The sequence below is a fragment of the Balaenoptera borealis genome (assembly GCF_965194805.1).
Source record: "Balaenoptera borealis genome assembly, chromosome: 1".
Lineage (NCBI taxonomy): Eukaryota > Metazoa > Chordata > Mammalia > Artiodactyla > Balaenopteridae > Balaenoptera > Balaenoptera borealis.
Window position 1 is genome coordinate 156502412 of NC_138860.1, and position 14205 is coordinate 156516616.

At 38.7% G+C, this 14205-nt stretch overlaps 1 protein-coding gene across 4 annotated transcripts in view; it reads left to right on the plus strand.

Moving 5' to 3' along the window:
• GPBP1L1 (GC-rich promoter binding protein 1 like 1) overlaps positions 1–14205 on the plus strand; it is a 57158-nt gene that overhangs the window by 24370 nt on the left and 18583 nt on the right. For all 4 annotated transcript variants that reach the window (XM_082365004.1, XM_082365003.1, XM_082365005.1 and 1 more), the window contains exons 2-5: positions 2106–3126; positions 3724–3838; positions 6231–6360; positions 6758–7044. In XM_082365004.1, the coding sequence (XP_082221130.1) occupies positions 3779–3838; positions 6231–6360; positions 6758–7044 (477 nt within the window). In that variant the 5' untranslated portion in view covers positions 2106–3126; positions 3724–3778. The remainder of the gene's footprint in view (positions 1–2105; positions 3127–3723; positions 3839–6230; positions 6361–6757; positions 7045–14205) is intronic.

Consider the following 14205-nt stretch of genomic DNA (forward strand, 5'->3'; position numbering starts at 1 on the left):
ATTAATCTTTTTCAAAAGAATTATCGTTTTTAAACATCTTCTCTGTTTTTTCTGACCTTTTCTTGCTTCTCTCCTTTCTGTTTCTTTAGATTTGCTTTGTTGCTCTCTTCCCATCATAATAAAAATGTTGGGAAAAGAGCAATAAAGATCAGTTTGGTTTTAGTCTTTTTTTTTTTTAAGTTTTTAAAGCTTATTTTCTATTAAGTATTGCTGTAGCTGTTACAGTGCAAATTTATTCATAGGGGTTTTTGTCATTCTGTTTAAGGATTTTGAATTTTTCTTTATCAGTGTATCATTTCTCTCATAGTAAGAAATCTGACTCCCATTTTTCCTTAATATTTCTTACTTTTTGATCAAATCCCAGTATGTAACCAGCCTCCATTTATCACCTCTTCCCTTGCATGTGTTCCTTCCTAACCACATCTAAGTTGTAACAACTGTGCAAGGCACCTTGCTGCGTGGAAGCCCTCAACCTATTTGGCTGTGTCCCTCTGCCAGGGTGTCCTCCTCATTCCACTTGAGGCTCTCACACTCTGCATTGGGCTGCCCTCATACTGGGACACTCACCTTACATTGCCTAATGAGGTCTGACATCCCACACAGGACTGCTGCCATACACACATTTCGCTGTCCTTCCACCCCGTGTAGGCACCCTGGTTATGCCTCAGCACCCTGCTCTGGCCTTGAGCTCCCCCTTTGAGGACTTTACCTTGCCTGACCTCACCTAGTGGCTTTGGACAGGATTTCTTCAAGAAGGGGAAGGAGAGCGGGCACTGCAAGAGAAAGTCGTTTCCTGATTTAACATAGCATAGTTAGAGAACATAGACTGTTTTCTTCTTTGGAACTAATTGAGATTTCTTTTAACTAGTATAAGGTCAGTTTTTAAAACTATTCCATGTGCGCTGAAGGAATATATATACTCTGCATGGTTGATATGTATATATATATATGTATGTATTATAAGTATATAAAAAAATGTAGAGAACAAGTGAATAGTCATATACCCATCATTCAGCTTAATAAGGTATTACAGATACAATTGAAGCCCTCCGGAACTTTTTTTTGATTCCTTTCCCATTGTTTCCCCAAAGAGGTATTTACTATTCTGAATTTAGTATTTCTTAAACATGAATTAATTATATGAGAAATACTCTGTAAACTAGAATTTACCAGTGTACACCAGAATTGCCCACAGATGCAAGCATTCTCTCATATCAGAAAACTTTCTAGGGACTTCCCTGGTGGTCCAGTGGTTAAGAATCCGCCTTCCAATGCAGGGGACACAGGTTTGATCCCTGGTCGGGGAACTAAGATCCCACATGCCACGGGGCAACTAATCCTGTGTGCTGCAACTACTGAGCCCGCTCTGGAGCCGGTGCGCCACAGCGAAGAGCCCGCACACTGCAACGAAAGATCCCACATGCCGCAGTGAAGATCCTGCATGCAGCAACTAAGACCTGATGCAGCCAAATAAATAAATATTTTTTTAAAAATCTATTACAAAAAAGAAAGAAAGAAAACTTCCTAGCCTTTGGAACAATGTTGGGAATTTGCCAAAGAAGTATTTGTGTCATCTCTTACTGCATATTTTAAGTCAGAGCATAAGCACTTAAGTCTCTTAATTGATAAGTAGGTATCTAAAAATATGTAAATACATGAGGAATGCTATGACGGATGTCTTGTTTTTAAGCATCTGGCTGTGGTTAGTACTAAACAATTAGATAGTTGACTGTGGTAATAAACCAGTAAGTTATGACTCTTTGCCCACTTATGGCAAGCTATTCCATATATGAGAGAAAATCTAACAGACTCTAATTTACATGTCTGAATTACCTTTGATAGCTAACTGGAGAAATTGTTATTTAAAAAGTATATTTTTTCAGATGACTTTTTAAAATCCTTTAAAAATCTTTAAAATTATTTTAGCCAGTTATGTTGTTGCTATAGTTGGTGACACATTAAATTAATGTCTAAATTGAACTTAAGAGTTTTGTCTCCTAGACCTTTGTCTCCAAGATCGATCATTTGACCATGTCTCACTTTAGCATTTATATATAGTAATTTTGCTTCTTGTGATATATGTTGTTTTGTTTTTTCATTTATAGTGATAGATTCCTGTGGCCTTTAAAATGATTGAATAACGATGGACATGGATGCAAAGTGACTTCTTTACTGAAGCAGAAGATTCTTATTACCTTCCATTAACTCAGTTTAGGCTTCAAGAAGGGGCAGAACGAGTGAAATACAGAAAACTGAAGAGAAGAAAACCTTACTTTGGAACTTTCTCCATGACTGTTCCTTAAGCCCTATCTTTCTACTTATTTTAATTTTGCTGTGAATTTATAAGTAGTGAAGACCAAAGAAATAGAAGAAACATTTGAGAGCTTTATACCAAGAAATTTGCCTTGAGAGCTGCTATTCTTCGGAGGGAAAAGCATATCAAGTTCCTGTCTGATTTTTTTTGTTTTTAAACAGGTTTCTTATGTCCTTAGATTTTGAAGGATAAGTCAAGTATAAATACATACCTGCACACTATTTTTAGCAGCTGTGTAAGAATAATGAGATTTGTAAATTAAGGGCTTGGTAATGTGGATGTTTTGCTACTAGAGTTGACTACTCAGAAGATCTTTTATAGCTCTTCAGTGTTTTATTTTTGATCTATCACTTCAATGACATTATTTGCCCAAACAAAAGTCCATCTGTCTTTCTAAGCTATGACCTTTTTGTGAACAGTGTTTGCATTCAATGTGCAAATGTCCATGTATTATCTATTTAAGCAACATCATAGGGCCATCACTCAAGGAAGTTGAATGAGGTGAACATTGATATAGCTCCTTCCCCTTCCCCCTATTTTTAAATGTAACAAATACTTTTTATATTCCCCTCCCCCTTCCCCTTTCCCCTTTCCCCTTTTGGAAACGTGTCAGGATCTAGATAGTTTAAGATGAGCAGTTGAGGGGACTGAGAAATTGATCCACACAGAGCCTGGCTTCTTTGTGCTTCATCATAAGGTGTGCTGCCGGCCAGCCCAATTTTAAGTACCCTTTTAACAAGAGAACCTCGTGGAAATCCAGCTGGCAGACTCAAGGAGTTCAGGAAACAGGACCACAGAGGTTACGCTCTGGGGTGAGTATTCTCCTATGTCTAACTTGGAAGAAGACTGTGTATGTATATGTATCATGGAAAATATTTACTGCTTTCTTATGTATTATACTTTGGAGACTATCAGTGGGGTGGTTTGGAGACACCAACAGATGGATCTCTCAGGAAAACTGATTCTAACTGATGTTTGAAGAAATTAATGTGAACTAAATAGAAAAACTCTTGAGAGGCTGTATCCTCCTTCTCTATCTAGGAAGATCTTTTCTGCTGCTTTTGCCTGAAGTTACCTGAAGCAGATTAATCTTTTTTCATAAGTATCTGTAGTTTTAAATAGTTGTTTATTCTTAAGGTTCTTCTGCTATAACACAAGAATTCATTAGCTTCTGTCATATAACCTTCCAGGTCTGTGACCCACTTTTCTGTTTGTGTTTTTCATGGTTATATATTCACAGACTGTTGTTTTTGTTTAGAACTTCTCTGATGTATGGGGCCTGATGAGTACTCTAGAAAGGCTCAGAGAGCAAGTCTTTCTGTAAAAGGGGGACCTTAAAGTAATCACAGACTCTTTACTTGATATCAGGTTCTTGCAAGAATAAGTGATTTCAGTTTTCTCATTTTCAGATCCTGGCCATGAGGTTGGATGCCTCACCTTGTTGAAAAGAGACACTGGACCTAAATGGCGCAGCATGACTTTGTTCCTGCTTGGCTAAATTTCTCAACACCACAGTCAGCTAAGGTACTGTTCTCCATTCTAGTAATTATCCAAATACCAGTTCTTTTCATCCCCATCTTGTCTGTGGCCTCTGTTTTACAGTCTAGTTGTTTTCTTGTGTATTCAGCCTTGCCTGGGGATTTTACATACATTTTCAATAAACTTAACTATCTTTCTTTTAATAGGGTATAAATAATTAGGCAGTGCAAGTCAGTGTGTACCCTGCTACTGCCAGGTGTCCTGTTTATTTCATTACATGTTAAGCTTTTCTCATCGTGTGGCACACTTAAGACTTCATATATTAGCTGCGGGAACACTTCAGTTTGGGGGGAAATGGATCTTCAGGATGAATGCACATTTGTCTAAAGTAGTAGTAGATGAGTAGGAAAAAAGATAGACAGTGATTGACTGACTACTACATGGCTCTCAGATTAAATCCTAGAAATTCTTTTTTAGAGACAATAATCTACTTAATGATTTCAGGGAAAATGTATGTTGCATTAAGGATAAAGACAAATGGAATATATTATTGATAAAGGAAACCTTTGGGAAGCTAGTAAACTTAAAACTGCTTCCCATTTTGCCAACTAATAGAGGAGGGAGAAAGTTGATAGGTAGTCTCAGAAAAAAGAGCATACCTTCCCTATTTTTAGATGTGTATTTTGGGAAGATGTTCCTGGTCTGTCTAGACCCACAACCCTTTGCTCTAATCTTCATTTTGAATTGCCCTTGTGAAATTCCCCAAATCTCATAATTGACATAATCTGACCCAAGCGTTGGGGGTGGTGGGCCTGAGGGATTCAGTGTGGGATCCTAGGAAAGCGTTTAAAAGTATGCACATCTTGGGGCTTCCCTGGTGGCGCAGTGGTTGAGAGTCTGCCTGCCAATGCAGGGGACGTGGGTTCGAGCCCTGGTCTGGGAGGATCCCGCGTGCCGTGGAGCAGCTAGGCCCGTGAGCCACAATTGCTGAGCCTGCGCATCTGGAGCCTGTGCTCTGCAACAAGAGAGGCCGCGGTGGTGTGAGGCCCGCGCACCGCGGTGAAGAGTGGCCCCTGCTTGCCACAACTAGAGAAGGCCCTAGCACAGAAATGAAGACCCAACATAGCAATCACTCAGTCAATCAATAAATCTTTTAAAAAAAAAAAAAAAAAGTATGCACATCTTATACCTGCAAAGGATAATTGATTTAGCACAGTGAACAATTGATTTAGCACAATGAACTCAGTAAAAAGAATTAGAAAATATGATTTAAATATTTCCATTTTACAATAAGCAAATTTGTGTGGTATTAGCATAAGGATAGACAGATAAAGCAATGGAATAGGATAGACAATTCAAAAATAGTCCTATACATATAGTCAGTCGATTTTTGACCAAAGTGCCAAGGTAATTCAATGCAGAAGTGATAGTCTTTTTAACAAGTGGTTCTAGAACTGGGTACCTATGTGGGGGTGGGAGGGAGAGCCTCAACCTTTACTTCATATCATACATAAAAATTAACTTGAAATGGATTATAACCTAAATTAAAGAGCTGAAATCCATAAAACTTTCAGAAGAAAGAAGAAAATCTTTGTAACCCACTAGAATGGCTGAAATAAAAAAGACTGACAGACCACGTGTTGGTGAGGTTATTAATAATAAGGAAATAGATGTGAAGATGTCTCTGCCCCAACCTATAGTTCTCCTGTAAGCCCTTGTCAAATGTATCCATACTTTTCATGGTTTTTTCAGACTTTGGTTTCTATCATATGAGACTAAAGACTGTTATAGAATGCAACTATTTGGAATAGGAAGGGACATCAGAATTCATCTATAATAGTGTTTCTCAAAGTGCTGCTTTTTAGTTGTGTAACCTCAGAGACTTATTCTCCCTGACCTCTTTCCTCATATGGAAATAGTAAAATAGGGATGATGCCAAATTATAGTCTTGTTATGAGTATTAATGTTTGGAAATAAGTGTTTTATAAAACTATAAAAACTCCTGTGGGGTTGTTAATGGCCTGCCAAGGTGGGATTTAACTGTTCCTTTCTCTTCAGTTCAAGAGTAATTTATACAAATAATAAATCTATTTAGAGCAAGCATCTTGCTTTTCCTTTCAAGATTAACAACATTTTTAAGTGTAAAGGTTTGGAGCTTATTCTTTTGGATATTGACAGGGTTTTTTTCCCCTCTTTCATGCAAATAATTGAAGTAGCTGCTTTTTCTCCCTATTAATTCAGTTAATGATTGACTATGTAACATAGGGCTTCTCTAACTCAGAGGACTGCAGTACCCTTAACTGTGTCCCATATGCTCAAAATAGGGGCTTCTGCCATCAATATTACCTGTTTTCTAAAAACCCGATGCAAAACTTAAGATGCTGAAAGAGACTGATATGTACTTACCTGTTTGCTTCTCTGTACTTTATCATCTTAGTCACCTACAGCCACCTTCGAAAAACACGGAGAGCACCTGCCCCGAGGAGATGGTAGATTTGGAGTAAGCCGTCGTCGACATAATTCCTCTGATGGCTTTTTTAACAATGGACCTCTACGAACGACAGGAGGTAAGACATACCCAACTTCCATGACTCTATATAAGCTACTCAGAGCAAGCCCAAGCTGAGGGTGCATGTCCATAATCTTGGAATAATGATCTTTTGTAAACATAACACTCAATTAGGTCCTCCTGTAGTCATTACTCAACTATATTGGCTTTCTAAGTCTAACATTCTTAGGTTCTCTTAAGTCATTTATTCAGTTGAAGAACTCATATAGAAATTACATTAAAACAAAAAGTTGTACCTTGTGCCTTTTTTGTACGTGGACTTACTCTTTTATTAAAAAGGTCCCCCGAAAGGCTTTGGCAATACCTTAAATTATATCAGGAAGCATCTGGCCCAGTTGTTTCTGAATTTTCAGGAAGCAAAGACTCTAGTGTGTTACTTTTCCTTACTATTTCAGATTCCTGGCACCAGCCCTCCCTGTTCCGGCACGATTCCGTGGACTCTGGTGTCTCTAAGGGAGCATATGCTGGAATCACAGGGAGCCTATCTGGTTGGCACGGCTCTTCCCGAGGTCATGATGGCATGAGCCAGCGTAGTGGGGGTGGCACAGGGAACCATCGCCACTGGAATGGCAGCTTCCACTCCCGGAAAGGCTGTGCCTTTCAGGAAAAGCCACCTACAGAGATTAGGGAAGAGAAGAAAGATGATAAGGTGGAAAAGTTGCAGTTTGAAGAAGACGACTTTGTAAGTATGAAGATTTAGTTGTATACCTAAAACCTGACAAATGATTCTTATATATAAAACTGTGTTAGTAATGAGAACGTTTCAGAAAGTACTAAAAAGGGAGTCCCTGAGTTTAGACTTTTAGTGTTTTTAGGAAAGACAAGGAAGGAGCTGGTTAGTATGACGATGATGACCAAAATTCCTGTGTAACTTTTAGCAAATCTTCATATTTTTTCATCTTTTTGCCTTTGGAATTCTTATTTTTCTTTAAGCTTTATAAGGTTCGGTATTCAGATATATTTATGTAAAACTGTATTCTTGAATGTTAAATTGCTTTCTCCAACTATCATAAGAGGGGGTTTTTTGTCTTGATTTTGCCCTCTTATATAAAACAATTGTGGTAAGTTCAGAAACATGCAGTTAGGAGTATTTTAGCTGTTGCCTGTACATTCAGTAAAACTTGATGCTATCGTGTGTTGAATTATATGCCTTTTGACCTCTAAACCAAAAGTAGAGTTGTTGTGCACCTTAAAAAAGTTTAATAATACATTTTACTTAACCAAATATGTCCAAATTATTATTATTTTAACCTGTAGTCATTATCTTCAAGTTAATGAGATAATTAACATTATTTGTTGTACTACATCTTCAAAATCCTTTGTGCATTTTATAATTGTAGCACATCTTAATACAGACGGCACACGTTCCAAGTGCCCGGCAACCACACGTGGCTAGTGGCAGTCCTATTAGGTAGTGCAACTCGTTATTTTTAAGTAGCACATTAGATAAGCCAATCACTTTTATGACAGCCATTTTATGTTATCAAAGCCAACTAAAGAGTAAAATCAGGCATCAGCCCCTCTTCTCCCAAGTCTAGCAAATGACCTGGCGGCTCTTAATTTAAATGTCATTTATCAAAGTAAATTCCTATCCCCAAGTGCCTATCCTTTAAAACTTTATTCATGGAAAAGTCTGTAATACACCAATATATTAAATATTTGTCCAGAATGTCCTAAGTACTCAGTAGTCCAAAAATGACTACAACACTAAATTATAACATGGATTATTTATTCAGTAAACTTATAAGTTATCAGTTCTGTGGCATTCGCAGTGGGAAATTGACAATGGAAAGAAAAATGTTAAGGCAGCATTATCCACCTGCTAAGTGATCTGAAGGGAAGTTTGCTGTCACATCAAACCTGAACAAGGTCATTAAGGGCAAGTTTATTTTGTGTTTATGCTTTTTTTAAATTTATTTATTTATTTATGGCTACGTTGGGTGTTTGTTGCTGCGCACGGGCTTTCTCTAGTTTCAGAGAGCGGGGGCTACTCTTTGTTGCAGTGCACAGGCTTCTTGTTGCGGAACATGGGCTCTACGCGCGCGGGCTTCAGTAGTTGTGGCTCGCGGGCTCGAGAGCGCAGACTCACTAGTTGTGGTGCACCAGCTTAGCTGCTCTGCAGCATGTGGGATCTTCCCAGAACAGGGCTCGAACCCATGTCTCCTGCATTGGTAGGTGGACTCCCAAACACTGCACCACCAGGGAAGCCCTGTGTTTATGCTTTTATGAAATATTCTAAGTGTACATAAAAGTCTGGAGAAAACAGTCAAGTACGCACACAACCTAGCTTTGTGAAATATTGACATTTTGCCCAGTATGCTCTAGACCATTCTTTTACAAAAGAGGCAAGATATCATACATACAGTTAAAGCTTCCCTAATCATATCCTCCTAATGTTCCCCTAGAGGTAATCACCATTTTGATTTTAATGTTTTATCATCCTCATGTATGTTTTGATAAATTTTTACTATATGAATGTATCCATAGACAATCTATAATATCATTTTGCCTGATTTTGATCTTTATATGAATACTGTCATATTGTAGTTCTCTTTTATTTGCTTAAAATTGTTTGAGATTCGTCTGTATTGATACATAGGGCTCTAGATCAGTGGTTCTCAATCAAGGAGCAAATTTGCCTCCTTCAGAGCACATTTGGCAATATCTAGAGAAATTTTGGTTGTCAGACCTGGGGATAGTGCTATTAGCATCTAGTATGTAGAGATCAGAGATGTTGCTAAACTTCCTGCAATGCACAGGACAGCCCCATAACAAAGAACCAGCCCAAAATGTCAGTAGTGCCATGGTTGAGAAACCCTGCTCTGTATCTTTCTCACTGCTGTATAGTAAATATTCTGTGGTGTGAATATACTAGGTTTATTTATCCATTTTCCTGTTGACAGACATTTAGGTTGTTAAAGATCTTGTTTTGGAGATAAATCTAAAGGATAGGAACCATGGCATTGTAACTAGAGAAGGAAGGGTCAAAAATAAGATTTTTATCCAAAGGGAATTGATGAATAATAAGTAATTAATTTGAAAAGGAAAAACAGGAGGAGCAGAATTGGAGGATAGAAGATAAAGACGTCTTGGTACCAAAGAGATGGGTGAGATCAACCAGAGGTGTGCACATGGAAATAGAGATAGTAGTTGAGGTTTATGATTGGACAGAATCACCCAAGGAAAGTAATATATTCAGAGAGGAAGCTTAGAGCAGAACCTGTGGCATAGCAGTAAGGGAGATTAAGAAGTGATTGGTTGAAAAAGAATGGAGTGTATCAAGAAAGAGTAGTTAGTCAAAAATAACAAAAGGTATTTGAGGACCTAATTGTTTACAGTAGGTTTTCTATGTTTCTTGTTTTTTCCCCATACTCTACATTGTATAATTAGAAAGTTATTTTTTGTTTTAAAATAGTATTAGTTTAATGTAATTAACAGTCCTATATTTGTACCTTGGACAAGTAATAACCCTAATTTCCCCTGAGTTGTTGGATGGTAATGTCTACCTTGCAACACTGTAGTAAGGAATAAAGATCACATATGTTGGGACTTCCTGGTGGCACAGTGGTTGGGAATCCACCTGCCGGTGTGGGGGACACAGGTTCGATCCCTGATCTGGGAAGATCCCACATGCCGTGGAGCAACTAGGCCCGTGTGCCACAACTGTTGAGCCTGTGTGCCACAACTACTGAAGCCCGTGAGCCTAGAGCCCATGCTCCGCAACAAGAGAAGCCACCGAAATGAGAAGCCCGCGACCGCAATGAAGAGTAGCCCCCGCTCGCCACAACTAGAGAAAGCCCATGCGCAACAATGAAGACCCAACACAGCCAAAGATAAATAAATTAATTTTTTTAAAAAAAGATCATATATGTTGAATGATGTATGTGAAACATTTAGCACAGACCTTGACAGACAGAGTTGTTTTTTGTTTTTTATTTGACTTTGCCGAGCCTTAGTTGCGGCACGTGGGATCTTTAGTTGCCGCACGCAGGCTCTTTTTAGTTGCGGTATGTGAACTCTTAGTTGTGGCATGTGGGATCTAGTTCCCTGACCAGGGATTGAACCTGGGCCCCCTGCATTGGGAGCGTGGTGTCTTAGCCACTGTACCAACCAGGGAAGTCCAGGGTTTTTAATATTTTTTTATTTATTTTTTTAAAATGGCCACTCTGGGAGGCATGCAGGATCCTAGTTCCCCAAACAGGGATTGAACCTGAGCCCCCTGTAGTCGAAGTGTGGAGTCTTAACCACTGGACCACCAGGGAAGTCTGACATATAAGTGTGTTTTTTGTTTTTTGGGGGTTTTTTTTGAAGTCTTTGTTGAATTTGTCACAGTATTGCTTCATTTCATGTTTTGGTTTTTTGGCCGTGAGCATGTGGGATCTTAGCTCCCCAACCAGGGATCAAACCAACACCCCCTGCATTGGAAGGTGAAGTCTTAACCACTGGACTGCCAGGGAAGTCCCATGACACATAGGTTTTTAAATGGTAGCTATTATTAAACGTGGGTGAGAGCTGTGTATTTGGCAGTTTGATATGCCCTCCCAAGAATTAGAGAATGAATTGGTGATGAGTGGTACACTGTTCCTTGGAGAAGGAGGAGCCAGGAGTGAGGGTAGAGTCTTGTAGGATTGAAGCTTTAATGTGTATGCAATCTGAGGAGTAAGAAATTTGTAGAGAGAAGGGATTCTGAAAAGGTAGCCACAGTGTAGCCATAGCTTTGAGTCTTCCCAAGTTCTCCGGTAAATATCAGGAGCAGTATTAGGATGTTTACTCTAACTACTTATGTTTAGCACTGTACTGGAGATCCTAGCAAGTGCAATAAGGCAAGAAAAAGAAAGAAAATATGTACAAATTAAAAGGAAGAAATAAAAGTTTCTATTCACAGGTGACATGATGGCTTACATAGAAAATCCTAAGGACTCTGTAAAGAATTAACAAGGTTTTAGGATACAAAGTCAATATTTTTAAAAAAGTCACTTGTGTTTTTATATACAGTTGACCCTTGAACAACATGTTGTTCAGGGGTTTGAACTGAGCATGTCCACTTGTATGCAGATTTTTTTTTTTTAGTAGTATATACTACAGTATGATCTGCAGTTGATTGAATCCACAAACGCAGAACCCAACAGCTTATATGTATACAGAGGGCTTACTGTAAGTTATACTTGGATTTTCCACTGTGCTGAGTGAGGGTTGGCGCCCCTAACCCCTGCATTGTTTGATGGTCAACTGTACTAGAAATAAGCATTTTATAAAATGCTTTTTATAAAATTTTTAAAAATCTTTTAAGGGATAGGGCTTCCCTGGTGGCGCAGTTGTTGAGAATCTGCCTGCCAATGCAGGGGACACGGGTTCGAACCCTGGTCTGGGAAGATCCCACATGCTGCAGAGCAACTAAGCCCGTGAGCCACAACTACTGAGGCTGCGCGTCTGGAGCCTGTGCTCCGCAACAGGAGAGGCCGCAACAGAGGCCTGCGCACCGTGATGAAGAGTGGCCCCCGCTCACCACAACTGGAGAAAATCCTCGCACAGAAACGAAGACCCAACACAGCCAAAAATAAATAAATTATTAATTTTTTAAAAAATCTTTTAAAAACTGCTTAGGAATAAATTTAACAGAAGATGTGAGAGACATCAATACTGAACCGCAAAATATTGCCAAGAGAAATTAAAAATCTAAATTAAAGGAGAGATACATTTTGAATGGAAGGCTTTGAATTGGAAGACTCAATGATTAGGACATCAATTTTATAGATTCTGCCCAAGCCCAACAAGCATGCTTTCTTACATAAAGTGACATTTTTTCTGAAATTTATATTGAAATGAAAAGACCTAGAATATCCAAAGCAGTCTTGAAAAAGAACAGTCGGAGGATTTATACTCCCTAACTTTAAGACTTCGTATAAAGCTACAGTAATCAAAATAATGTGACATTATTATGAGGACAGAGTGATAGTAGGGCAGAATAGAGAGCCCAGAAATAAACGTACATTTATATGATCATTTGATTTTTCAACCAAGGTACCAAAGCAGGCTAATGGAGAAAGAAATGTGTTTTTTGTTTTTTTTTTTTTTTTTTTGCAACTGACAGCTTCTTTCTTTCTTTCTTTCTTTATTTATTTTTGGCTGTGTTGGGTCTTCATTTCTGTGCGAGGGCTTTCTCTAGTTGCGGCAAGCGGGGGCCACTCTTCATCGCGGTGCACGGGCCTCTCACTATCGCGGCCTCTTGTTGCGGAGCACAAGCTCCAGACGCGCAGGCTCAGTAATTGTGGCTCACGGGCCTAGCTGCTCCGTGGCATGTGGGATCTTCCCAGGCCAGGGCTCGAACCCATGTCCCCTGCACTGGCAGGCAGATTCTCAACCACTGCGCCACCAGGGAAGCCCAGAAATGTGTTTTTAACAAACTGTGCTGGAACTATATCTATAGATATAGATTGTGTGTGTGTGTATCTCTTCTCTACCCCTACCACCTAGCATACAAAAAAATGAATTTGAGATGAATTATAGACCTAAATGTAAGGCCTGAAACTAAGAAAACTTAGGAGAATATCTTTCTCATATAGGGGATTAAAAAGAAAAAAAGATTTCTTTGGACCCAGGGAGCAATAACCATAAAGGGGAAAACATTGATAAATCAGGCTTCATCAAAATTTAAAACTTCTGCTTATTTCACAGACTCAGAGAAAATATTTGCAGAACATAGATTTGAAAAGGGACCTGTTCCCATAATGTGAATAACTCCTACAACTCAATTTTTTTAAAAACATAAACAAGATTTGAACAGATGCTTCACAAAGGAAGATATATGAATGGCCAGTAGGCACATAAAAAAAATGGTCAGTGTCATTAGTCATAAGGGAAATGTGGAAATTCAAATTAAGACCACTATGAGATACTGCTACACACCCACCAGGATAGCTAATATCTAAAAGTCCGAAAATACTAAATTTGGTGACATTTTTGAGCACTTGGAAGTCTCATACATTGTTAGCAGGAGTGTGTAGTAGTACAACCATTTTGCGAAAAGGAAGGTCTGACAGTTTCTTATAAAACTAAGCATAAACCTTACCCTGTGACCCAGTACTTCCACTTCTAGGTATTTGCTAAAGAGAAATGAAAGTCTGTAATTTATTGTAATTTTATTCATAGTAACCCAAAACTGGGATTTTTTTTTTCTTTTTTTTTTTTTGCCGCCGTGCTGCATGGCTTGTGGGATCTTAGTTCCCTGACCAGAGATTGAACCCGGGCCCTCAGCAGTGAAAGCACAGAGTCCTAACCACTGGACCGCCAGGGAATTCCCAGGACATAATTTAAATATCTATCAAAACAGGAATAGAAAAATTGTGGTATAATCATGTAATGGGCTACTTATGCAGTAATAAAAAAGAATGACTGAGAAAACAACATGATGAATCTCAGTGAAGCTTTACACAATAAGGTACATACTGTATGATTCCATTTATATGACATTCTAGAATAGGCAAATAATCTATGGTGAGAAAGAAAAACAGTGGTTGCCTTTGTGGAGTGGAGATTGACTGGGGAAGGGCATTAGGAAACTTTCTGGTTGGAGAAAGTAGTTTTATCTTTGTAGATTTGGGGGGGGGGGTATAAGTATTTTTCAAAACTCATGGAATGGTATACTTGGTGCATTTCATTGTGCGTAAATGTTATTTGATTAAAAAATAGATTTATGTCACCGGTCATGGAACAAACATAACACAAGCCTCCTGATGTGATTCACTGAGGAGTGCCCTCCAAAAATTCATAACCTGAATCTAGCCATGAGGAAAATTCACACAAACTCAAATTGAGGTTTCTATAAAAGAATTTTAAAAGATTC